The sequence below is a fragment of the Salmo salar genome, chromosome ssa01 (assembly GCF_905237065.1).
Source record: "Salmo salar chromosome ssa01, Ssal_v3.1, whole genome shotgun sequence".
In the NCBI taxonomy this organism is placed as follows: Eukaryota; Metazoa; Chordata; class Actinopteri; order Salmoniformes; family Salmonidae; genus Salmo; species Salmo salar.
The window spans coordinates 53,606,358-53,633,819 of record NC_059442.1 but is presented as its reverse complement, the minus strand read 5'-3'; the positions used below and the strand labels follow the sequence as shown (position 1 = coordinate 53,633,819).

General features: G+C 44.1%; 1 protein-coding gene across 2 annotated transcripts in view; it reads left to right on the top strand.

Moving 5' to 3' along the window:
* The first annotated feature begins 4,072 nt into the window (after positions 1-4,072).
* The window catches only part of LOC106604928 (kinase non-catalytic C-lobe domain-containing protein 1), a 79,751-nt gene continuing 56,361 nt past the window's right edge, over positions 4,073-27,462 (top strand). Inside the window, exons 1-6 of one of the 2 annotated variants that reach the window (XM_014200081.2) lie at positions 4,073-4,602; positions 9,124-9,322; positions 22,675-22,733; positions 24,357-24,503; positions 25,056-25,173; positions 25,288-26,069. In XM_014200081.2, the coding sequence (XP_014055556.2) occupies positions 4,498-4,602; positions 9,124-9,322; positions 22,675-22,733; positions 24,357-24,503; positions 25,056-25,173; positions 25,288-26,069 (1,410 nt within the window). In that variant the 5' untranslated portion in view covers positions 4,073-4,497. The remainder of the gene's footprint in view (positions 4,603-9,123; positions 9,323-22,674; positions 22,734-24,356; positions 24,504-25,055; positions 25,174-25,287; positions 26,070-27,462) is intronic. The other variant, XM_014200072.2, reaches the window with a different exon arrangement.

Sequence of the window (27,462 nt, the reverse complement as noted above, 5' to 3'; positions counted from 1 at the left end):
CACCTAAGTGTGTGTGTGTGTGTGTGTGTATTTCTGGTAATTCGTGTCTGGGTGCTTGCGATATTCATGGAATGTTGTTCTTTACACCAGTGGTCAGTTCGTGTGGCTAGGGTGCTTTCATGTCTTGACATTTTTGTGTGAGTGCTTAGTCCGCCATCAGTCTCTGGGTGTGGTCGTGATTGGTATCAGTTGGTTGCTCAATATGTCTCTGGAGTTTTGTTGTGTGCTGTTGTGAAACATGTTGTGCAAATGCCCTCCTTATATATCATTAGGTAAAACGTTAGATTATCTTTATTACAACTCTCAATTGAAGGCAGGTGTTTTCTCTTTGCCTTTGATTGAGAGTCCCATATATTAGGGTGTTTGTTTGTCATTTGTGGGAGATTGTTCTGTGTTTAGCCTTGTGCCTTGCCAGACTGTTTTGTTGATCGTTCGTTCTTTTGTTATTTTGGTGTTCATTTTGAATTTATTAAACGTGAAGATGAGTATACACATACCTGCTGCGTTTTGGTCCTCCATTACCAACGACAACCGTGACAGAATCTCCCACCAAACCAGGACCAAGCAGCAGAGGAAGGAGCAGAGGGATTTTGAATTGGACAAATGGGAGAGATGGACATGGGAGCAAGTTATGGCCGGAGAGGGCCCATGGAGAATGGCTGGTAAGGACCGGGAACGTTTCCGAGGAACACGACTGGCGTTGAAGCACGAGAGGCACCCCCAAGAAATGTTTTTGGGGGGGCACACGGGTAGTTTGGCTAGGTCAAGGAAGAGCCAGAAGCCAGCTACCCGTGGTTATATGGAGGAGCGTATGAGGTGGAGGGCGCCATGTTTCGCTGAAGAGCGCACTATCTCACCCATACGCACGCAAAGTCCGGTGCGCGTTATTCCAGCCCCTCGCAGGTGCCGTGCTAGAGTGGGCATCCAGCCTGGTAGGAGGATGCCTGCGCAGCGCATCTGGTCGCCGGTACGCCTCCGAGGACCAGGCTACCCAACTCCCGCTCTACGCACGGCTACCATCAGGCCCCTGCACAGCCCAGTCCGCCCTGTACAGGCACCCCGCTCGTACAGGGCTACTAGTTCCATCCAGCCAGGACAGGTTGTGCAGGAGGTAAGATCAAGACCGCCTGTGCGCCTCCATAGCCCGGTGTTTCCAGTTCCTGTCTCTCGTGCGGACCCGGAAGTGAGTCAGCCCAGTCCGACTCGTCCTGTTCCCGCTCCCCGCACTAGCCTGGAGGTGCGTGTTCCCAGTCTGGTACGTCCAGGACCAGCACCACGCACCAGGCTTCAAGTGCGTCATCCCAGTCCAATGTCGCTAGAGCTGCCCGTCAGTCAAGAGTCGCCAGAGCTGCCCGTCAGTCAAGAGTCGCCAGAGCCGCCCGTCAGTCAAGAGTCGCCAGAGCCGCCCGTCAGTCAGGAGCCGCCAGAGCCGCCCGTCAGTCAGGAGCCGCCAGAGCCGCCCGTCAGTCAGGAGCCGCCAGAGCCGCCAGACTGCCCGGAGATGCCAGAGCGGCCAGACTGCCCGGAGCTGCCAGACTGCCCCATCGGCCAGGATCAGCCAGAGTGGCCCATCGGCCCAGAGTCTGTCGATTACGAAGAACCAAGGGAGTCGAGCAGCAACCCTGAACTGAGTAAGCCTTGACAATCCAGAACTTAAAATGATTAACGGTTCAATTAATGAGTCTGTATACAGGGTGGAGAGGAGGTCTGCCCAGGATCCAGAGCAAGGGGAGTCTGCCTACGGTCCGAGGCTGATCGGGGTCGGCACTCTGGAGGACAATAGGCCGGAGCCTGAACCACCACCTGCATAGGTGGGTTGGGGAGGGGGGGTGTAGCACAAGTGCCGTCGGTGACGGCAGCCACCCTCCCTTCCCTCCCTTTAGTTTAGGGGGATTTTTGTTGTTGTTTGGGGTTTTTGTTTTTCTTGAGGTGCTTCCGGGGTTAGCACCTTTAGGGGGGGGGTACTGTCTTGTCCTGGCCAGTATAAGGGTTAATTGTCATTGTAGTTTGGTCAGGACGTGGCAGAGGGTATTTGTTTTATGTGGTTCGGGGTGGTGTTTTGGTAAAAGGGCGTTTGATTTAGTATTTCCGGGTTTTTGGTTTATGGTCTATGTTTATGTATTTCTATGTGGAGTCTAGTTAGTGTGTTTCTATGGTTGATTAATTGGGGTTGGGACTCTCAATTGAAGGCAGGTGTTTTCTCTTTGCCTTTGATTGAGAGTCCCATATATTAGGGTGTGTTTGTTTGTCATTTGTGGGAGATTGTTCTGTGTTTAGCCTTGTGCCTTGCCAGACTGTTTTGTTGATCGTTCGTTCTTTTGTTATTTTGGTGTTCATTTTGAATTTATTAAACGTGAAGATGAGTATACACATACCTGCTGCGTTTTGGTCCTCCATTACCAACGACAACCGTGACAGAGGTGAGGTTAATCCAGTCAATCGCGCACACACACTAGCTGAATATGCAGAGCTAGCGCGCAAATATTAACTATTAAGCTAGCTAGTACCTATTCCATTTATGTGGCCTCGTCAAAGATGGAATCTTTGCTATCGTCAATTTATTCCAAGATCAGCATGCAGATGATGTAAGTTAGTGCTTCAAAGTCCCTGTGATAAGGTTAGCGATAAACTGGAGTCCAAACTGAACAGAACTACACTCTCTTCTACCATTGTCTTAAATATATTTAATGGTCTCGTTGCAAAAGCTAAATTGTCGCAAGGGAACATTTATTTATTTATTTTATTTCACCTTTATTTAACCCGGGTAGCAAAGATTATAGCAAACACCACTGAAACGGAATTGGTGCTCGCTAGCTTTGCAAATTCAGCTATTGTTGGAAGCCAGCCAATATGAAACAAACTATTAAAATTACAAAAGGTTGCAGCATATGTTGTGTAAATGGTGAACTCATACAGCTGTCAACTCTTGTCATTTTAATCCGTTTCACATTTGCTAGCTACCTTTTAGATCGAAGCCCAAATAGAATGATAAAAGATAAGATGATAGAAGCCCATCTCCTACTGTAAATAACCTACACACTGTGTGTGTGTGTAGCCAGCCAGCCAGCCAGCCAGGTAGAAAAATGGCAGAAAAATAAAAGACGGACATTAGAGTATTTTTCAGTACACCAAAACGCAAAGTAAGAACCCTTGTAGCCTAATATCTCAAAGACTAGTTGATAAAATGTTCATAAGAAAGAAATGAAATTCTAATGGAAATGTTTCACAATGATGTCATTAGGCAGAGCAGGCAACAGATGGCACACAGACAGCAGAGTTGGGGACAGATATGCAGGGACAGACTGGCAGAGACAGGGAGTCTCAGGTAAGTTTGTTGAGTCTTTGTTTGGCAACATTATGAAAGGTTCTCAATTTTTTTGACTTGTAAAATAGGAACATAATTGGAAAATGCCATAGATACCCCCACTCTCAACTTAAACTGGTGACTGAACTAAGATTTGTTAAAGGCAATGGTATTGCTGTTGTGATTAGTTGTGTAGTTTTGGGTACCGGTAGTTAGGAGTACGGCAAACACCTTATTTCTTTGGTTCCTCAATATACATTTACCATATTACAATGTAGGATATGTGTTACAGCACTACTTTTGGTGTCCCCCTCAGGAATTGCTCTTGAGAAAATTTCATATAATTGACCCCTCCAAAGTTGATATCAGATTTTCGCCCCTGGGTGCATGTATCCCAATGTTCCATTTAGGCCTATTATATTTATTTATATTGACTTAGCCTACAATTTCGGCAATTAAATGTTAAATAATACCAGTGCAGCATAAGTAACCAGTGCAAGCAGGTGTGATTTTGCACTTGGCGATACATGAGTAACACCTTAACAACGCAGTTTGCAATTAATGTCACTCATGAGAATGAGTGCAAAAAAATGTAGGACAGAATTTGCAGCAAAGGCTATACCGTTCTAAGTAAATTAATGGCACGCTATTCCACTATTGCTTTGATGCAGATCGCGGCGCCGTACGTGAATGGAATCATGTAAATAGGCTACCCTTCTTCAAAACAAATTATAGTACATAGTGTAGCTTCGTAGCCCTTACTAGGAGGACTTGGGAACTGCAGTTCATTATCGCAATGTCGGTTATTTTTGTGGAGGTGTGGCAGTCGTTGCCATGACAGCATATAGTTGGCAAACTCCCTTGTTGCTATTGATTATTGGCAGTCCACATTCAAACGCTGTCTTTCGCTTGTTTTGGAATGAAAATAACTGCAGTGACACCGACCGTTTTGTTGAATGACGCATCATGTTGCGGGTGGTAGTGGAAGGACGGGGAACATTCTAAAAAAGTAGCCCGCAGTGTTCGTGTTTGGACCACGTATTCAGGCATGTAATCTTTCCTGACTCAATACAGTTTTGCCAGGACACCAAGGGAGGAAACGCTTTAGGCTACAGTAGGCTAAGGGCTATGAGTGTGAAACTGCACACACCCAATTCTACAAATATCCAGAGTCTTGTTCAAAACTAAATACAATGGGGACATCTGGAACTGATGCATTCGAATTCTCAGGGGAAGATGAGGAAGAAGAGGAGGAATACTATGAATTTGAGCATCTACCTGCACTCCTTGAAGATGAGGTGAGAGTGAATATTTATGTTTACATTATTATCATCATAAATATTATTGTTCTCTCATTGGCATATATTAACTAAGCTTGAATAATGTAGGCTACCAACAATATTGTGGACTGAGGGTCCCCAAGGGACAGACTTTATTGTCTGTGAAATATATGCACCTGGGCTTTGTTACTTGTGCAGTCCCAATAGATAGGCTAACCTATATGCTCTTCACCAAGTGATTTAATGATTGAAGAAGACATGTTGTTTTATAAGGTCTGATCAAATCAACAGCATGCTCTCAGTCTCAGGACACTAAGATCAGATTAATGTCTGTGATCTTTCCTTATAACTCTCATGGTGATCAAAGACCATAATTATACTGTGGGACATAGGTATTGACCACTGCTGTGTCCTCTCATGGCTTTAAATTGATAATCTGGAGATTCATTACAACATTAAAATACTACCCTGTCCTGTTTTCATCTCCCAGTTCTAGTTTTAAAGTACCTGCCCCGTGAAAATCTAACTTTTCAAAGTTAATATTCTGTTAACTCATATCCAAATAATGTGGTTGACTCGTCCTATACTCATATTTGTGGCCAAAGCATAAATTGGAGGAAAAAAAACACAAAAACCCTACCTTTACCTTGTATCTCAAACTAACCGTTTAAAAAAATGCTTGCTATTTCCTCATAGAACATGATGTCATCTCCCTGAGGAGAATGAGCTGGCCAATCAGTGGTCTACTCGCACATATATGATATACAGTACCAGTCAAAAGTTTGGACACACCTACTCATTCCAGGGTTTTTCTTTATTTTTACTATTTTGTAAATTGTAGAATAATAGTGAAGACATCAAAACTATGAAATAATGCACATAGAATCATGTAGTAAACAAATCAAAACATATTTTACATTCTTCAAAGTAGCCACCCTTTGCCTTGATCACAGCTTTGCACACTCTTGGCGTTTTCTCAACCAGCTTCATGAGGTAGTCACCTGGAATGCATTTCAATTAACAGGTGTTACTTGTTAAAAGTTAATTTGTGGAATTTATTTTCTTCTTAATGCGTTTGAGCCAAACAGTTGTGTTGTGACAAGGTATACAGAAGGTATACAGAAGATAGCCCTATTTGGTGAAAGACCAAGTCCATATTATGGCAAGAACATCTCAAATAAGCAAAGAGAAACGACAGTCCATCATTAGTTTAACATTTTTTACATTTACATTTTAGTCATTTAGCAGACGCTCTTATCCAGAGCGACTTACAGTAGTGAATGCATACATTTCATACAATTTCATACATTTTTTTTTTTTCTGTGCTGGCCCCCCGTGGGAATCAAACCCACAACCCTGGCGTTGCAAACACCATGCTCTACCAACTGAGCTACAGGGAAGGCTGGTTTAAGACATGAAGGTCAGTCAATGCAGAACATTTCAAGAACTTTGAAAGTTTCTTCAAGTGCAGTCGCAAAAACCATCAAGCACTATGATGAAACTGGCTCTCATGAGGACCGCCATAGAAGGCACTACTAGTAATGTCGCTTTATTTAATCAATGGTCTGTCTTCTTTGAAGCTGAATGTTCCGGAATCAATTGCACTTGTTTTCCCGCAGTGGCGCTTGGCCTGATTTCAGAGGCTTTATTGTACTTTTTTAAAATTTCTTCAAAAAAAAAAAATGTACACAAATGTACACAAATGTACACAAAAAAATATATAATGTACACATTCTCTCTTTGAAGGCTTTTCTAGTGTTTTCATGTCATCTCCAGTGCTGTCATTCTCCCTCTATCCTTGACCCCCTTTCATTGCTCCTTCTGTTATCTGAAATAATGTCAGGGCCTTCTTAGAATCTATTCATCAGAGCAAAAAGAAGCTGGCATTGACATTGATAAAAAAAAACATTGTGCCTAATGGGAAGACCCATTAGACCGGTGGAATTATGTCCTTTGGTCTGAGGGGGTCCAAATTTAAGATTTTTGTTTCCAACCGCCGTGTCTCTGTGAGATACAGAGTAGGTGAACAGATGATCTCCGCATGTGTGGTTCCCACCGTGAAGTATGGAGAAGGAGGTGTGATAGTGTGGGGGTGCTTTGCTGGTGACACTGTCAGTGATTTATTTAGATTTAGAGTCACACTTAACCAGCATGTCTACCACAACTTTTTGCAGCGGTACGCCATCCCATCTGGTTTGCGCTTAGTGGATCTATAATTTGTTTTTCAACAGGACACCTCCAGGCTGTGTAAGGGCTATTTGACCAAGAAGGAGAATGATGGAGTGCTGCATCAGATGACCTGGCCTCCACAATCACCTGACCTCAACCCAATTGAGATGGTTTGGGATGAGTTGGACTGCAGAGTAAAGGAAAAGCAGCCAACAAGTGCTCAGCATATGTGGGAACTCCTTCAAGACTGTTGGAAAAGCATTCCAGGTGTAGCTGTTTGAGAAAATGCCAAGAGTGTGTAAAGCTGTCGTCAAGGCAAATGGTGGCTACTTTGAAGAATTTAAAATGTAAAATATATTTTGATTTGTTTAAGGCTTTTTTGGTTACTACATGATGCCATATGTGTTATTTCATGATTTTGCTGTCTTCACTATTATTCTACAATGTTGAAAATAGTAAAAATAAAGAAAAACCCTTGACTGAGTAGGTGTGTCTAAGCTTTTGACTGGTACTGTATGTCCACACCATTCTATTGTTTTAAATATATATATATTTTTTACCTTTATTTATAGGCAATTCAGTTAAGAACAAATTCTTATTTTCAATGACGGCCTACTGGGGAATAGTGGGTTAACTGCCTTGTTCAGGGGCAGAACGACAGATTTTTACCTTGTCAGCTTGGGGATTCAATCTTGCAACCTTTTGGTTACAAGTCCAACGCTCTAACCACTGGGCTACCTGCCGCCCCAGGGTACGCATACACCATTCCAACACAGAAAAGCTACCTTTTAACATACTGAAGCAGCATTTTTTGGAAGGAAAACTATTTCACTCATATTGTAAGTAATTATAGTTCCAATGTTAAGCAATGTACAGTGTGCAGTATGATTCTGTGCAGAACAGTTATTCACAGTTTTTCACTCTGGAAGTTTTGAGCTGCAAGGGCTTTTGCAAGTGTGGCGACTCCGCAGAGACACTGCAGGGTAATCTTGAGTGGAAGGCGGTATGTGTGGGGTCAGCCTGCCAGATGCATTCAGCTGTAGCCTACACACAAGGGGAACAAGTGTAAACTTAGTCACATTTGACCTTTGAGTACTATGGGATGAATTAAACCACTAACAATTCACCATGATTTCCCTCGATTACTTAGTCACCCACTTAGAAGCCCAACCACAAAAAAAATCACTCACTAGTTCACTCTTCTTTTCTTTCCCTCTTATTCTCTCTCCTTCTCTAAACTTTTGAGGAGTTCCACCAGTGCAGATTTGGTCTCATTTAGAGCTCTTGGAGTGAGAGGGAAAGTTACGCAGACCTGCAAATTTAACTTGAGGAGAGAGGGAGAGACTCAATGTTTCTCTGCACTGTTCTCAAGGGAAACAGTCTATTTATGGCCTTTTGCTGCTGCTTAAAGTGACAGTTTTCTGCCCTATTATTGTGCCATATTCTACAGCATTGTAGGTGCGCTTTATTCACCTTCCGAAACAAATATTTTGTAACTGACAGACAACCATCTTTTAGATCTCTCTCAGATCAATTGAAGAGGTACTTTAAAGAGGAATATTCTGTCTTCACCCCAGTTCCATCTTTTTAAATGTTCGAAAAAAACGGTAAAAAAAAAAGGGTTATTCGGCTGTCCCATAGGAGAACCCTTTTTGGTTCCAGGTAGAACCCTTTTGGGTTCCAGGTAGAACCCTTTTGGGTTCCATGTAAAACACTCTGCGGGAATGTGTTCTACATGGAACCCAAAAGGGTTCTACCTGGAACCAAAAAAGTTCTATCTTAAACCAAAAATGGTTATTCAAAGGGTTATTCGATGGGGACAGCTGAAGAACCCTTTTAGGTTCTAGATAGGACTTTGAAGAGTGTTTAAAATTACAACAAGTGAATGCCTATGTTCCATGAGACTTCCATGAGACTTTTGTGAAAAGACAGTGGTCTGTTCCACTGTTCAGTCACATGCATGTAATGGAAATGCAGAGTACGGGACACATCATCACAATGGAGTCTCTCTATCTCAGTGCCATCAAAGACTGGCTTTTGTGCTCATGTGCAAAGGCAACAAAAGATCCTCTCTTCTTCACACAGAAGTTCAGCACTGAAAATGTCAAACATGCCATGAGTTGTTTCGTATTCATTGATGTAATAAGGCTTCTTCATAAGACGAAATGTGCTTGCTTGGCTTTGCACAGTTTGCAGCATGACATATGAGGGTGTGGGTGTAAGTGTGTGTATTGCTGCATGACACATACCGTATTAATTGTGCCTGTGTGTGCATGTGTGTTACTCTTGTGTGTGTGTGTGTGTGTGTGTGTGTGTGTGTGTGTGTGTGTGTGTGTGTGTGTGTGTGTGTGTGCATGCATGTGTCCACAGGAGAACGTGTCCCTGGCAGATATCCTGTCATTGCGGGACACCTGTCTGACAGAGCAGGAGGTGTGGGCAGTGTGTGTGGAGTGTGTCCTGGCCTTGCAGAGTATCGCCCCATCGCCCCTCTTCCACACCCTGTGCATCACACCCGACACCTTGGCCTTCAACGCCCATGGCAATGTGTGCTTTATGGAGCAACTCAGTGGTGAGTCAACACAGCCCTCTCTACCTCAGAGATGATCCAGTCTCCCTGTCCATTCAGGGTCATGTTCATTAGGGCACTCAAAAACGCTTTAAAAAACGTTTTGTAACAAGAAACAAAAAATAGTTCTCCTTTTTGCAAGTATTTCAAGTAGTCCAAGTACTCCCTCCCTGCTTCACTTTATTTTCTTCCATTTAGTGCATATTGAACACAACCTAGGTCTGTCAGTTATTCAGTGGATTCTATGGTGTTTCGTCTCATACAGTTAATCTGTTAGTAAGTGCTGTCTGCTATTGTAAAAGACTGAGGCAGCACTCTCTCCACTGATCAATCAGTCTGATCTGATAAATCATGGCATCCTGAGGTCACAGGTCAATCTGTCCTCCCTATCGGAAGTCAAAGGGTCATGAAGATCAGGGCCCGTATTCAGGTCCCCCCTTCTATTCATTATGACTTCAAAGGTCAAACTGATCATAGATCAGCACTCCCACTCTGAGATGCTTAATGAATAGGACCTCAGATTCTCCCCATGACAAGTTTGTTTACAAACCTCATCATATTCTCTTTTGGTCAGCAGTATACGTTTCAAACTAGAAAGTTCCACCTGTTCCCAAAATAATAAAAATGAAAAAAATGGCTGCATTTAAAATGTTGAGCTATTGTGTGATTACATCTGTGTGATATGATTTTGCAGTCGTCTGCAGCTCCTCATCTCATTTGGATGGAAAGGGTTGGTGAAACAGTCACATCCTTCATGTTCAGGATACTATGCCTCTGTCTCACCTTGTCCCTCAGACATACTGAGAAATCCTTTCTGGCAACAGGCTAGCTTCTTCTCCTCTCAGGGAACCGCAATCATCTGTCTTTTACCAAACAAGGTTGTGTCACCGCCTGTCACACTCACCCCTGTTGTCCCTTCCACACAAACGTGCACAGGTAGGTAGGCAGGCAGGCAGGCACGCCAACACATACACACACGTATGCATGGATCCACAGACATACATGCACACCGGACGCTCACACACATACGCACGCACACACATAACAGTTCAGGGATAGCCTCCCATTTTCTCCCTGTCAACATCAGTAATTGATAAGTATTGATGAGATCAACAGTGTCCGTGTTGCCAAGGGGATTGTTGCCCTGGTAACCGATATTCTGGCGGTCAGCTGGCTGTCAGTGCCTTTGACTCACCCTGGATTCACATTAGAATCTATTGCTGATTACTAATTGAGTTAATTTGTTTAAGACGCAATAAGATGTGCTGTCACATGTCCTTTGTTGTGCACATGTTGGAATACTAAGCAGCACTTATACCCCAATACTACTTTTCTCCCCTGCACTGATTAGGTTTAATCAAGCTGTTTTTTGAATACTGATGTGTGTGGGACATCATCGCGTGTCCCCTTAGGAACTGAGCATTCAGAGTGACCTTACGTGACCAATTAACAATCAGTATGCAGCAGTGGTATTACTCATGGAGCAGTATCCATTCAAATCAAATCAAATTTTATTTGTCACATGCGCCGAATACAACAGGTGTTGCCCTTACCGTGAAATGCTTACTTACAAGCCCTTAACCAACAATGCAGTTCAAGACATAGAGTTAAGAAAATATTTGCTAAATAAACTAGTCAAATGGTTTATAAAAAGTAACACAATAAGATTACATAACAATAACGAGGCTATATACAGGGGGTACCGGTACCGAGTCAATGTGCGAGGGTACAGGTTAGTCAAGATAATTTCTACATGTAGGTAGGGTTAAAGTGACTATGCATAGATAATAAACAGTGAATAGCAGCAGTGTAAAAAACTAAGGGGGGGGGGTCAATTCAAATAGTCCGGGTGGCCATTTGATTAATTGTTAAGCAGTCTTATGGCTTGTGGGTAGAAAGTGTTAAAGGAGCCTTTTGGACCTAGACTTGGCACTCCGGTACCGCTTGCCGTGCGGTAGCAGAGAGAACAGTCTATGACTTTGTTGACTGGAGTCTTTGACCATTTTTGGGGCCTTCCTCTGACACCACCTAGTATATAGGTCCTGGATGGCAGGAAGCTTGGCCCCAGTCGGTCAGATGATCTTTTCAGTCTCCTCATTCTCCTGAGGGGGAAAATGTGTTGTGCCCTCTTCACGATTGTCTTGGTGTGTTTAGACCATGATAGTTTGTTGGTGATGTAGACACCAAGGAACTTGAATCTCTCGACCTGCTCCACTACAGCCCCGTCGATGTTAACAGGGCCCTGTTCGGCCCTCCTTTTCCTGTAGTCCACGATCATCTCCTTTGTCTTGCTCACATTGAGGGAGAGGTTGTTGTCCTGGCACGACACTGCCAGGTCTCTGACCTCCCTATACGCTGTCGCATCGTTGTCGGTGATCAGGCCTACCACCGTTGTGTCTTCAGCAAACTTAATGATGGTGTTGGAGTCGTGCTTGGACATGCAGTTGTGGGTGAACAGGGAGTACAGGAGAGAACTAAGCACGCACCCCTGAGGGGCCGCGGTATTGAGAATCAGCGAGGCAGATGTGTTGTTGCCTACCCTTACCACCATCAGGAAGTCCAGGATGCAGTTGCAGAGGGAGGTGTTTAGTCCCAGGGTCCTTAGCTTAGTGATGAGCTTTGTGTGCACTATGGTGTTGAACGCTGAGCTATAGTCAATGAACAGCATTCTCACATACGTAGGTGTGCCTTCTGTCCAGGTGGGAAAGGGCAGTGTGGAGTGTGATTGAGATTGCATGATCTGTTGGAGCGGTATGCGAATTGGAGTGGGTCTAGGGTTTCCGGAATAATGGTGTTGATGTGAGCCATGACCAGCCTTTCAAAGCACTTCATGGCTACTGATGTGAGTGCTGTGGGGCGGGAGTAATTTAGGCAGGTTACCTTTCCCATTCCTGGGCACAGGGACTATGGGGGTCTACTTGAAACATGTAGGTATTATACACTCTGTCAGGGAGAGGTTGAAAATGTCAGTGAAGACACTTGCCAGTTGGTCCGTACATGTTCTGAGTACACTGCTGGTGCTCTCATGCATGCTTCAGTGTTGCTTGCCTCAAAGTGAGCATAAACGGCATTTGGTTGTCTGGTAGGCTCGCGTCACTGGGAAGCTCACGGCTGGGTTTCCCTTTGTAGTCCATAATAGTTTGCAAGCCCTGCCACATCCGACGAGCGTCAGAGCTGGTGTAGTAGGATTCAATCTTAGTCCTGTATTGACGCTTTGCCTGTTTGATGGTTCGTCTGAGGGCATTTCTTATAAGCTTCCAGATTAGTGTCCCGCTCCTTGAAAGCAGAAGCGGAAGCTGTAGCCTTTAGCTTGGTGCAGATGTTGCCTGTAATCCATGGCTTCTGGTTGGGATATGTACTTACGGTCACTGTGGGGACGACGTTGTCGATTCACTTATTGATGAAGCCGGTGACTGAGGTGGTATACTCCTCAATGCCATTGGATGAATCACGGAACATGTTCCAGTCTGTGCTAGCAAAACAGTCCTGTAGCGTAGCATCCGCGTCATCTGACCACTTCCGTATTGAGTGAGTCACTGGTACTTCCTGCTTTAGTTTTTGCTATTAAGCAGGAATCAGGAGGATAGAATTATGGTCAGATTTGGTAGAAAATGGCATTACACAATGTCATACATTTTTTAATATTAGCTCTCTCCAGTCCCATCTGAGAGAATATGAGAGCCTTAATGTAGGTTGTTTTTTGCAATCATATTGTTAGCAGGGAGTATTCCTTCACTCATTGAGTTCACTGTAGTCTCCTTCCTACAATATGTATGTGTTTTCCTCTCTTGTTATATTATAGACCGAGCTAACTTGTGATCTGGCCTTACCTTGTAGCTCTTGATGCACCTGGAATAGAGTAAAGTGCTATATTCAGATTGAGTGAATTTGCAATTGCCGTTATTCAATAAAATATTTTTTATAACCAAATAATTAACAGCACTTTATACAGGTATTTCCCTCTTTTCTTATGGATTGCTCGTTTTGCAGTAGTACAATCCACTCATATTTCCATTTCTTTCTTTCCTCACTCACCATCTCCCTTTCTCATCCTTTTCCCCTCTTTCTTTCTCTCCACAATTCCATCCCGACCTCTCCTCTCTTCTCTTCCCTCTGTCTTTGTCTCTACCCAGTAGTGTTCACTTCTCATTGGCCGTTCGTTCTAACCCTCTGTAGTGTCTCTGGTTTGCCCTCCACCTGGGTTGGGAGCACCTCAGTAATAACTCCAGTAGTCCGAGATGGCACCGTGACGATTGGCTTATGTCCTCCATCACATAGTCTAAAATCTTGCCTGATCATGTACTGTATGCACACATGATAGAAATCAAGCTATTATGAGAAGTACATTTATTTATTGTAATAATGTGGGGTAGTCATGTAATCCGATGTCTTGATTGTTGATCACCCGTGAAAGGAAAGGAACATGTTTAGAGTTGGTGGTCGAACTCAGACAAATGGTTTGGCGCTAAAAGCTTTTGCTGTGCATCTCCAGTGAATATAGCCTAACTCTTTCTGTTCATGCAATTGATGAGAAAACATTACTACTACATTGTGATAATGTGTAAAAATTAAAATGTGAAGGTAGAAATGTAAATTATTACCTTGTATTACTTGTTTATTGCAGAGGGTTATCTGGCCATTACCTGGTTAGAGCTTCCATCGTCAAACGGTGGGCGTGTTCAAGAGTGCATAGTTTATTCAGGAGTATGGGTAATGCAGAAGTTGCTAATTCCCAGAGGGGAAGGTCATGTTTGAAGCCCTATGTTATATTTATGCATTAAGCATGTGTCACGTCCTGGCCAGTATAAGGGTTAATTGTTATTGTTGTTTGGTCAGGACGTGGCAGAGGGTATTTGTTTTATGTGGTTCGGGGTGGTTTGTTAGTTAGGAGGGCGTTTGATTTATTATTTCCGGGTTTTGAGTAATGGTCTATGTTGATGTATTTCTATGTGTAGTCTGGTTTATGCATTTCTATGTTAGGTTTTTTGGGGTTTGGGACTCTCAATTGGAGGCAGGTGTTTCCTCGTTGCCTCTGATTGAGAGTCCTATATATGGGTAATTCTTTGGTGTAGGTTTTGTGGGAGATTGTTCCTTGTCTAGCGTGTATGAGCCTGAGAAGACTGTTCGGTGATCGTGAGTTTGTTTTGTTGTTTTTGTATTCATTTTGAGTTAATAAATGTTCAAAATGAACAAACAGTCCTGCTGCATTTTGGTCCTCCTTTACCGACGATAACCGTGACAGAATCTCCCACCACCAAAGGACCAAGCAGCAGAGGAAGGAGCGACAGGTGGACTGTAAGGAGCAGAGGGAATTTGAATTGGACAAACGGGAAAAATGGACATGGGAGCAAGTTATGGCCGGAGAGGGCCCATGGAAGAAATGGAGCAAAGACCGGGAATGCTACCGAGGAACACGACTGGCGATTAAACCCGAGAGGCAGCCCCAATAATTTTTTTGGGGGGGCATATGGGTAGTTTGGCGGGGCAAGTTTGGAGCCCCAGGCCAAATCCCCGGACTGTTTCTCGGAGGCCAGTTAATGGACAGGTCTCGTGCTTCGGGGTAATGGGTGTTATGGCGAGGCCAAGTGTTTTTAGGCCAGTACGCGCTATACCAGCGCCCCGTATTTACCAGGGGGTAGTGGGCATTCAGTCAGAAAGGGCGATGTCAGGTTTAAGCTCGAGACCGCCAGTAAGCCTCCACGGTCCTATATATCCTGTTCCCGCTCGCTCCACGCACTAGCCTAGAGGTGAGTGTTCCCAGTCTGGCACGTCCAGTACCGGGACCACGCACCAGGTTTCAAGTGCGTCAGCACAGTCCGACTCATCCTGTTCCCGCTCCCCGCACTAGCCTGGAGGTGCGTGTTCCCAGTCTGGCACGTCCAGTACCAGCACCACGCACCAGGTTTCAAGTGCGTCAGCCCAGTCCGACTCGTCCTGTTCCTGCTCCAAGCACTAGCCTGGAGGTGCGTGTTCCCGGTCTGGCACGTCCAGTACCGGCACCACGCACCAGGCTTCCAGTGCGTCGGCTCAGTCAAGAGTCGCCAGAGCTGCCCGTCAGTCAAGAGTCGCCAGAGCCGCCCGTCAGTCAAGAGTCGCCAGAGCCGCCCGTCAGTCAGGAGTCGCCGGAGCCGCCCGCCAGTCAGGAGTCGCCGGAGCCGCCCGCCAGTCAGGAGTCGCCGGAGCCGCCCGCCAGTCAGGAGTCGCCGGAGCCGCCCGCCAGTCAGGAGCCGCCCGCCAGTCAGGAGTCGCCGGAGCCGCCCGCCAGTCAGGAGTCGCCGGAGCCACCCGCCAGTCAGGAGTCGCCAGACTGCCCGGAGCCGCCCGCCAGTCAGGAGTCGCCAGACTGCCCGGAGAGGCCAGAGTGGCCCGAATGCCCGGAGAGGCCAGAGTGGCACGACTGCCCAGAGCCTGCTGATGACCAAGAATCAAGGGAGTCTAGCAGCAACCCTAAACTGAGTAAGCCTGACATTTCAGAACTTAAAGTAATTAACGGTTTCATTAATGAGTCTGCATACAGGGTGGAGAGGTGGAGGTCTGCCCATGATCCAGAGCAGGGGGAGTCTGCCTACGGTCCAAGGCTGATCGGGTCGGTCGGCACACTGGAAGACAATAGGCCGGAGCCTGAACCACCACCTGCATAGGTGGATTGGGGGGGGGGTGTAGCACAAGTGCCGTCAGTGACGGCAGCCACCCTCCCTTCCCTCCCTTTAGTTTAGGGGGATTTTTTTGTTGTTGTTTGGTTTTTTTTGTTTTTCTTGAGGTGCTTCCGGGGTTAGCACCTTTAGGGGGGGGTACTGTCACGCCCTGGCCAGTATAAGGGTTAATTGTTATTGTAGTTTGGTCAGGACGTGGCAGAGGGTATTTGTTTTATGTGGTTCGGGGTGGTGTGTTAGTTAGGAGGGCGTTTGATTTATTATTTCCGGGTTTTGAGTTATGGTCTATGTTGATGTATTTCTATGTGTAGTCTGGTTTATGTATTTCTATGTTAGGTTTTTTGGGGTTTGGGACTCTCAATTGGAGGCAGGTGTTTCCTCGTTGCCTCTGATTGAGAGTCCTATATATGGGTAATTGTTTGGTGTAGGTTTTGTGGGAGATTGTTCCTTGTCTAGCGTGTATGAGCCTGAGAAGACTGTTCGGTGATCGTGAGTTTGTTTTGTTGTTTTTGTATTCATTTTGAGTTAATAAATGTTCAAAATGAACAAACACAGTCCTGCTGCATTTTGGTCCTCCTTTACCGACGATAACCGTGACAGCATGGTTTAGCACTTTGAGTTCTTTGCTTATGATATGTATGATCTGAACATGTATTTGTATTTCATTACTTATGAATGATAGTTTTCATGATGTGAAATGACATCTTGTTCTCATTGGTCAGAGGCATGACGGGTAGTCCTATTTAAACCCTGTCCTTTCATTGTTTGAGAGAGAGAGCAGGGGCGGAAATCGCGGGGGGGACGGGGGGGACACGACCCCCCCTGCCTGGGAAAAATATGATTTGTCCCCCCCCCAATATATCACTGAAACATAACTATGTAATTTAAATAATATTAATAATACGCAATGAAAGCAATTGTGCTGATTATAGACACTTAATAGCGCGTTTTTAAGTTTCAAAAGATTGCGACCCCCCCCACCCTTTTCCTCACAATGGTTTGATCCACTGGCAAGGTAACAGAGGGGTGTATCTACTGTAAGTTAGTGCTTCAAAGTCCCTGTGATAAGGTTAGCGATAAACTGAAGTCCAAACTGAACAGAACTACACTCTCTTCTACCATTGTCTTAAATATATTTAATGGTCTCGTTGCAAAAGCTAAATTGTCGCAAGGGAACTTTTATTTATTTATTTTATTTAACCCGGGTAGCAAAGATTATAGCAAACACCACTGAAACTGAATTGGTGCTCGCTAGCTTTGCAAATTCAGCTATTGTTGGAAGCCAGCCAATATGAAACAAACTATTAAAATTACAAAAGGTTGCAGCATATGTTGTGTAAATGGTGAACTCATACAGCTGTCAACTCTTGTCATTTTAATCCGTTTCACATTTGCTAGCTACCTTTTAGATCGAAGCCCAAATAGAATGATAAAAGATAAGATGATAGAAGCCCATCTCCTACTGTAAATAGCCTACACACTGTGTGTGTGTGTAGCCAGCCAGCCAGGTAGAAAAATAAAAGACGGACATCAGAGTATTTTTCAGTACACCAAAACGCAAAGTAAGAACCCTAGTAGCCTAATATCTCAAAGACTAGTTGATAAAATGTTCATAAGAAAGAAATGAAATTCTAATGGAAATGTTTCACAATGATGTCATTAGGCAGATTAGGCAACAGATGGCACACAGACAGCAGAGTTGGGGACAGATATGCAGGGACAGACTGGCAGAGACAGGGAGTCTCATGTAAGTTTGTTGAGTCTTTGTTTGGCAACATTATGAAAGGTTCTCCATTTTTTTACTTGTAAAATAGGAACATAATTGGAAAATGCCATGGATACCCCCACTCTCAACTTAAACTGGTGACTGAACTAAGATTTGTTAAAGGCAATGGTATTGCTGTTGTGAGTAGTTGTGTAGTTTTGGGTACCGGTAGTTAGGAGTACGGCAAACACCTTATTTCTTTGGTTCCTCAATATACATTTACCATATTACAATGTAGGCTATGTGTTACAGCACTACTTTTGGTGTCCCCCTCAGGAATTGCTCTTGAGAAAATGTCATGTAATTGTCCCCCCCAAAGTTGATATCAGATTTTCGCCCCTGAGAGAGAGACAGGGTAAGGTTGGCATGCTGCCGTTGACAGGCGTTATTGAGCCTGGGTTTTCTTTGATTCAGTTCAGTTTGGCTTTGATCAACCACCTGTTTGTTATTTTTGTTTGTAAATACAGCGGCAAGAAAAAGTATGTGAACCCTTTGGAATGACCTAGATTTCTGCATAAATTGGTCATAAAATTTGATCTGATCTTCATCTAAGTCACAACAAGACAAACGTAGTGTGGTTAAACTAATAACACACAAATTATTGTATTTTTATTGTCTATATTGAATACATCATTTAAACATTCACAATGTAGGTTGGGGAAAGTATGTGAACCCCTAGGCTAATGACTTCTCCAAAAGCTAATTGGAGTCAGGAGTCTGCTATCCTGGAGCCCAATCAATGAGACGAGATTGGAGATGTTGGTTAGAGCTGCCCTGCCCTATAAAAAACACTCACCAAATTTGAGTTTGCTATTCACAAGAATCATTGCCTGATGTGAACCATGCCTCCAACAAAAGTGATCTCAGAAGACCTAAGATTAAGAATTGTTGACTTGCATAAAACTGGAAAGGGTTACAAAAGTATCTCTAAAAGCCTTGATGTTCATCAGTCCACAGTAAGCCAAATTGTCTGTAAATGGAGAACAGTTCAGCACTGTTGCTACTCTCCATAGGGGTGGCCATCCTGCAAAGTTGACTGCAGGAGTACAGTGCAGAATGCTCAATGAGGTTACGAAGAATCCTAGAGTGTCAGCTAAAGACTTACAGGAATCTCTGGAACATACTAACATCTCTGTTCACGAGTCTACGATGCGTGAAACACTAAACAAGAATGGTGTTCATGGGAGGACACCACGGAAGATGCCATTGCTCTCCTAAAAAACATTGCTTCACGTCTGAAGTTTGCAAAAGTGCACCTGGATGTTCCACTGTGTCACGATTGTCGTTGTGTAGCGATGACCAAAACGCAGCGGGAATGTGAATGCTCATCTTTATTAAGTAAAGAGAACACGGAAAAACAACAAAACAAAGAACGACAGAAACAGTTTCGCAGGCTAACAATAAGCAGTGCAAAATCAACTACCCACAAAAACCCCAGGTGAAAACAAGCTCCTAATATATGACTCCCAATCAGGAACAACGACGTACAGCTGTTCCTGATCGGGAGCCACACAGAAAACAAAGAAATAGACAAACCAGAAAACCAGAACCAGAACATACACTGAAACCCCGGAACACATAAATATAACACCCCTTTAATAACACACACAACCCGAACCATAAGAAACAAATACCCTTCTGCCACATCCTGACCAAACTACAATACAAATACTCCCTCTACTGGTCAGGACGTGACACACTGGGCTACTGGCAAAATATTCTGTGGACAGATGAAACTACAGCTGAGTTGTTTGGAAGGAACACACAACACTATGTGTGGAGAAAAAAGGCACAGCACAATAACATCAAAACCTCATCCCAACTGTAAGGTATGGTGGAGGGAGAATCGTGGTTTGGGGCTGCTTTGCTGCCTCAGGGCCTGGACAGCTTGCTATCATCAATGGAAAAATGAATTCCCAAGTTTTTCAAGACGTTTTGCAGGAAAATGTTAGGCTATCTGTCTGCCAATTGAAGCTCAACAGAAGTTGGGTGATGCAATAGGTCAATGACCCAAAACACAGAAGTAAATCAACAACAGAATGGCTTCAACAGAAGAAAATACGCCTTCTGGAGTGGCCCAGTCAGAGTCCTGACCTCAACCCGATTGAGATGCTGTGGCATGACCTCAAGAGAGCAGTTTACACCAGAAATTCCAAGAATATTGCTGAACTGAAACAGTTTTGTAAGGAGGAATGGTCCAAAACTCCTCCTGACCGTTGTGCTGGTCTGATCCGCAACTACAGAAAATATTTGGTTGAGGTTATTGCTGCCAAAGGAGGGTCAACCAGTTATTAAATCGAAGGGTTCACATACTTTTTTCCACCCTGAACTGTGAATGTTTACACGGTGTGTTCAATAAAGACATAAAAACGTGGAATTGTTTGTGTGTTATTAGTTTAAGCAGACTGTGTTTGCCTATTGTTGTGACGTAGATGAAGATCAGATCAAATTTTACCATCAATTTATGCAGAAATCCAGGTATTTCCAAAGGGTTCACATACTTTTTCTTGCCACTGTACTTGTACAGTCTTGTCAGCTATGCTAAGTCTAATCCTCACTTTGCTAATAAAAAGTCTCACTCTGGGCATGAAGAACCAGATCTGCATTGTTGCCTCCTCACTGTTAAAATTCAACCGCGTGGTCAACTTGACAAGCCCCAAATCTAGACCTGACCTACTAAACAGTCTCTAGCTGTGGGAAGAGGCATTATCCCTACTTTCAACCCAGCACAAACAATGGCCTACTTAAGACTGAAAAGGCTCCGCATCGTGACACCAAGGCTCTGATCAGGAGATAGCTGCAGTCTCATTAGTCTGAGTTTGTCTCTGAGCTATTGAATAATATAAACTCAGCAATAAAAGAAACGTCCCTTTTTCAGGACCCTGTCTTTCGAAGATAATTTGGAAAAATCCAAATAACTTCACAGATCTTCATTGTAAAGGGTTCAAACACTGTTTCCCATGCTTGTTCAATGAACCATAAACAATTAATGAACATGCACATGTGTAACAGTCGTTAAGACACTAATAGCTTACAGACTGTAGGCAATTAAGGTCACAGTTACGAAAACTTAGGACACGAAAGAGGCCTTTCTACTGACTCTGAAAAACACAAAAAGAAAGATGCCCAGGGTCCCGGCTCATCTGCGTGAACGTGCCTTAGGCATGCTGCAAGGAGGCATGAGGACTGCAGATGTGGCCAGGGCAATAAATTGCAATGTCCGTACTGTGAGACGTCTAAGACAGCGCTACAGGGAGACAGGACGGACAGCTGATCGTCCTCGCAGTGGCAGACCACGTGTAACAACACCTGCACAGGATCGGTACATCCGAACATCACATCTGCGGGACAGGTGCAGGATGGCAACAACAACTGCCCGAGTTACACCAGGAATGCACAATCCCTCCATCAGTGCTCAGACTGTCCGCAATAGGCTGAGAGAGGCTGGACTGAGGGCTTGTAGGCAAAAAGTGCTCTTCATTGACGAGTCGCGGTTTTGTCTCTCCAGAGGTGATGGTCGGATTCGCATTTATCCTAGAAGGAATGAGCGTTACACCGAAGTCTGTACTCTGGAGCGGGATCGATTTGGAGGTGGAGGGTCTGTCATGGTCTGGGGTGGTGTGTCACAGCATCATCGGACTGAGCTTGTTGTCATTGCAGGCAATCTCAACACTGTGCGTTACAGGGAAAACATCCTCCTCCCTCATGTGGTACCCTTCCTGCAGGCTCATCCTGACATGACCCTCCAGCATGACAATGCCACCAGCCATACTTCTCGTTCTGTACGTGATTTCCTGCAAGACAGGAATGTCAGTATTCTGCCATGGCCAGCCAAGAGCCGCGATCTCAATCCCATTGAGCACGTCTGGGACCTGTTGGATCGGAGGGTGAGGGCTAGGGCCAGGGCCATTCCTCCCAGAAATTCCCCCCAGAACTTGCAGGTGCCATGGTGGAAGAGTGGGGTAACATTTCATAGCAAGAACTGACACATCTGGTGCAGTCCATGAGGAGGAGATGCACTGCAGTACTTAATGCAGCTGGTGGCCTCACCAGATACTGACTGTCACTTTTGATTTTGCCCCCCCTCCTTTTTTCAGGGGCACATTATTCCATTTCTGTTAGTCACATGTCTGTGGAACTTGTTCAGTTTATGTCTCAGTTGTTGAATCTCGTTATGTTCATACAAATATTTACACATGTTAAGTTTGCTGAAAATAAACGCAGTTGACGGTGAGAGGACGTTTCTTTTTTTGCTGAGTTTACAAACATTAGGAACACCTTTCCTAATATTGAGTTGTTTCTAAATAGTTTGACAGGGAAGCTGGTCCATGTTGACTCCAATGCTTCCCACAGTTGTGTCATGTTGGCTGGATGACCTTTGGGTGGTGGACCATTCTTGATACACACAGGAAACTGTTGAACGTGAAAAACCCTTTGTCATGGAAAGAGCAGGTGTTCTTAATGTTTTGTGGCTTAGCACATGGTTTTATAATAGGCCCCATATTGTCAATTTAGACCGATACCAACACCACATGTAATAACACATTTATTAAACATTTTAACGAGCTGTATTGTTGTGTGCTATTTCTGCTGGACTGAATTATGTCGATGACTGGTTACAAGTGGTTTCATTGGCTTAGCACCTTCATCATATTTTTGAGGGACAGTAGGCCTACCAACACCACATATAATAAAAAATGTATCACACAGTCAGGCAGGTAGCCTAGTGGTTAGAGCGTTGTGACAGTAACCGAAAGGTTCCTTGATCGAATCCCTGAGTTGACAAGGTAAAAATCTGTCCTTCTGCCCCTGAACAAGGCAGTTAACCCACTCTTCCCTGGTTGGCTATCATTGTAAATAAGAATTTGTTCTTAAAAGACTTTAGATATACTTTTTAAAAGAAAAATTAGATATACTTTTGTATGTTTGTCTTGCAGATGATCCTGAGGGATCGTTTATACCTCCAGAGTTTGACAAGACTGGCAGTACCTTTGAGGTAAGTGGATTATTTCACTATGAATGGCTACTTCGCAGTCTGTATTGCCTCTCACTATAGCAGATGCTCAAAACAAACATGGGAGAAATCAAAGAAATCTAAATCCTCTCTATGTTTAGCAGCAAATACAGAAGATAACAATATGTCTCACTAAGAAAGGATTTCACTCTCTTTTTATTATCGCTCTCATTCTGTCACATTAACTCGTTACATTTACTTTTACATTTGAGCCATTTAGCAGACGCTCTTATCCAGAGCGACATACAGTTACTGTATTCATCTTAAGATAGCTAGGTGGGACAACCACATATCGCAGTCATAGTAAGTACATCTTTTCCCTCAATAAAGTACTGTAGCTATAAGCAAAGTCAGAGCTAATAAGGGGGGAAAATAAATAAAGAATAATCTCTTCTCTTCTCTCTCGCGTTCACTTATTCTAATTCAGATCTCCCTCACTCCCTCTCTGTAATTTCTCCCTCTGCGTTGTCACTCATTGTAACCATGTAGCCCTATAAATTGATTTCCTGCCTAGACTACATTTATCAGTTGATCAATTGCAGGTTTAATGTGTGTGTCATTGAGTACTAAATAAACCATTGTGTGTCTATGTTTGTCTAATTTATCTGGTCTTCCAATGTATGTACTCCAAGTGGAGCAGCTGAGGCCATAGATATGCCATTAATTATAGTAATTCTATTTCTATCGCTGGGACCTGCTTGTACACACAACAGGAACTAAACATGTCCTTACCGCAGCTGGTGGATTTAACATGTTGGCTCTGTTTATGTGAGACAGACATTTTGACTTAGAGAGGCTTCAGCTAACTATTTTTGTTATGTCTCACACTTTGAGATCTGGATCTTCTGCCTTTCCCATATCCAACACATAAGTACGGGTCACATTCCTTTTAATTGGTTGGAATCTTGTATCTTGTCTGAGATTTGGCCTAAAAACACCTAGTTCAGATTCTTTCAGGAGCCAACAAGTAAGCCATAATTGCAACAAAGAGCTCCATTCCCCCAAGTAAAGCACAAGAAAAGGGAACTCTCACGGCATACAAAGAGACAGGCTCTGGTGAAATTCCCATATACGCGCTGTAATTTCATCTCCACTGACTCCTGGTATTGCAGCCTTTCATCCAATGAGATGAGATCCAAGGCAATATAGAGGGATGATTATGTGTTTGTTAGATAAGGCCCCAGAATACATTGCCTGTCAGACATGATTCATCTGAGGGTGGTCAAATGAGGGAGCAACTTGGCCCTGGTCTTGGCCTGGCCTGCTGCAGCTTTATTTACTTCTTAATGGCCTGATGAATTACTTCCTCAACCAACAGCATGCCAACTAGGCTCGGTTTCCAGTAAGACCCCACAGAGTTGCCCAAAGGACTTGTGCTACATATACTAATAATTTGAGGTTACAGTGATCACGGGATACAGTAGTGCTTTATGGCTGTTTGTTTGGTACACAAGGCGCTGACATGAGATCATAAATGACACATATTTTATGTTGAAGGCAAACATGTCCAAGCAGTGTCTAGTCGATATATTTTATGATAAACAATTGCATGTGTCCGGTTCTAGGGGTCAGTTTAAGGTCAATGACTCTCTGTGTCTCCTCCAGGGACACATGTACTCTCTAGGTTCCACCCTCTCTGCTGCGCTGGACTTCGTCATTGAGCCAGAACTGGAGGCAGAGCTGGGGGAGGAGATTCAGAGACTGCTGGAGCAGATGCAGGAGGAGGGCCCGGAGGACAGGCCACACCCCCAGGTAAGGTCACCGTCATGGATGACCTTTAATGGAGTGCTGTCTTTACACTCTTATTATACAAATTATTACAGGTAATATGGTGTAAGAAATATCAGAATGGATTTTCTCTCAAGTAGTAATGATAGCACTATCAATAGTAGTATGAATAGTAATAGGCCTACTATAGACCCTTTGGCAACCAGATACAAGAGACATGACAAACTGATATGCAACTGTAATACTGTAGATGTGCACAGACAGTGAACGTGAGCAGCACTGTGTGGAAGAGCAATGACAGTGCAATGCAGATAGGGAAAAACATAAAAAATTGATGATGTTACAGTCATGCATGAAACCAGAATTCTACACAGGGGATAAAACTTTAACATTAAGTGTATACCAGTTACAGGATGTATTTTCTTTTGGGAAACATATTAAACTGTTTCAACACTGAGTCCTCAACATTGAAGCATCAACGATGAAATGAAACGTAATAAAGACAAGTTGCGTCATAGAATACGTATGTTTGTGTTAGCTAATATAGCTACAATATTATATGTATCTCGCCCTCAGGACATCCTATCCCTTGCAGAGGAAAAGCTAGAACATACCTCTTCCACAGCCCTGTGCCGGAAACTCTCTTCTATAGGAAGAAGAGTCCTGTCAATCGAATCCGTTGCAACATTTCAAGGTTTGCCTTTAGGCATAAGATATCTTTGTGTATTTCTATTCAAAAATCAATTTCTATTGTAGTTCTGGCTGTGGCCATAACCATACTAAATGTGTATCCATCCACCATCCACAGATGGGTGGGATGGTTCTTGGGAGGCTCGATGGCAGCAGCCCAAACCCAACTGGCAGCTCCACAAGAGTATCAGCTCTGAGGACAGTAGCTTCAAAGACCAGTGCATTGTCTCAGAGACCACGGCTGAGAATCAGGACCCAAACGACCCCAACGGAACTCTCCGGCATCATGTATGTGGGGCCTGGGACTCCACCCTGTGGGCTGATGGTATGGGGGATGTGGAAGAGGATGGATGTGTCATAGAGGAGGACATATTTGGTTCGCAGTTGGATAGCAGATCTCAGAACAGTTCCCCTGTACGCAGGAGGGCTCAGGAGAGGGCTGGGAGGGTAAGGGGGGTTCTGAATCGTTCCTGCTCTGTCCCAGACTCCAATAATCCCCCCACACTCCCACCCACGCCCCACGAGGATATCAGTGTCAATGTATCGGACCTCACGGAGATAGGAGCTGAGGAATGCATGGGGCACGGGTCTGTTTGGAGCAAGAGAGGGGATCGAGAGACAGCCCCTTATGAGTGCAGTGACTCCAAGCAATGGGGCTCAGTGAGAGACAATGAAATGTCAGAAGGGGACAGACATTCTCACATGCCCATATGTGGTGGTAAAACAGATTCAGACGGTCAAAGTGGAACACGTGATGATTCCACTTTGTCCCGCCCAGCTCAAGACCCAGAAGTGTCGGTTGACTCTGCCTGCAACGTGACTTTAAACTCAAACATTTACACTCCAAATAATCACATGACTAAAAGCATGCTGTGCCTCAATGAAGAATCACAAGATGAGGTGAGTTCAATTGATCTGCTTTGAACATCTACAGTGCATTCGGAAAGTATTCAGACCCCTTGACTATTTCCACATTTTGTTATGTTACTGCCTTATTCTAAAACGTATTTAATTGAAAAAAAATCCTCATCAGTCTAAACAGGTTTTTAGATGTTTTTTGCAAATGTATTAAACATTTAAAACATAAATACCTTATTTACATAGGTATTCAGACCCTTCGCTATGAGACTCGAAATTGAGCTCGGGTGCACCCTGTTTCCATTGATCATCCTTGAGATGTTTCTACAACTTGATTGGAGTCCACCTGTGGCAAATTCAATTCATTGGACATGATTTGGAAAGGCACACACCTGTCTATGTAAGGTCCCAGAGTTGACAGTGCATGTCAGTGAAAAAACCAAGCCATGAGGTTGAAGGAATTGTCCGTAGAGCTCCGAGACAGGATTGTGGCGAGGCACATATCTGGGGAAACTGAGCAATCAGGGGAGAAGGGGCTTGGTCAGGCAGGTGAACAAGATCCAGAGTTACTCTGTGGAGATGGGAGAACGTTCTAGAAGGACAACCATCTCTGCAGTACTCCACCATTCAGGCCTTTATGGTAGTGTGGCCAGACGGAAGCCACTCCTCAGTAAAAGGCACATGACAGACCGCTTGGAGTTTTCCAAAAGGGGAAACCTGGCACCATCCCTACGGGGAAGTATGGTGGTGGCAGCATCATGCTGTGGGGATGTTTTTCAGCAGCAGGGACTGGGAGACTAGTCAGGATCTAGGCAAAGATGAACTGAGCAAAGTACAGAGAGATCCTTGTTGAAAACCTGCTCTAGAGCACTCAGGACCTCAGACTGGGGTGAAGGTTCACCTTCCAACAGGACAACGACCCTAAGCACATAACCAAGACAACGCAGGAGTGGCCTCGCACCCAGTCTCTGAATGTCCTTGAGTGGCCCAGCCAGAGCCCGAACTTGAACCCGATCAAACATCTCTGGAGAGACCTGAAAATAGCTGTGCAGCGATACTCCCCATCCGACCTGACAGAGTTTGAGAGGATCTACAGAGAAGAATTAGAGAAACTCCCCAAATACAGGTTTGCCAAGCTTCTAGTGTCATACCCAAGAAGGCTCGAGGCTGTAATCGCTGCCAAAGGTGCTTCAACAAAGTACTGAGTAAAGATTTGTGTAAATGTGGTATTTAATTTTTTTTTAAATAATACATTTGCACAAATATCTAAACTTGTTTTTGCTTTGTCATTATGGGGTATTGTGTGTAGATTGATGAGGGATATTTTAGAATAAGGTTGTAAGGTAACAAAATGTGGAAAAAGTAAAGGGGTCTGAATACATTCCGAATACACTGTACATAGATTTACATGCCTTAGTTTCAGAAAATGCCTTGT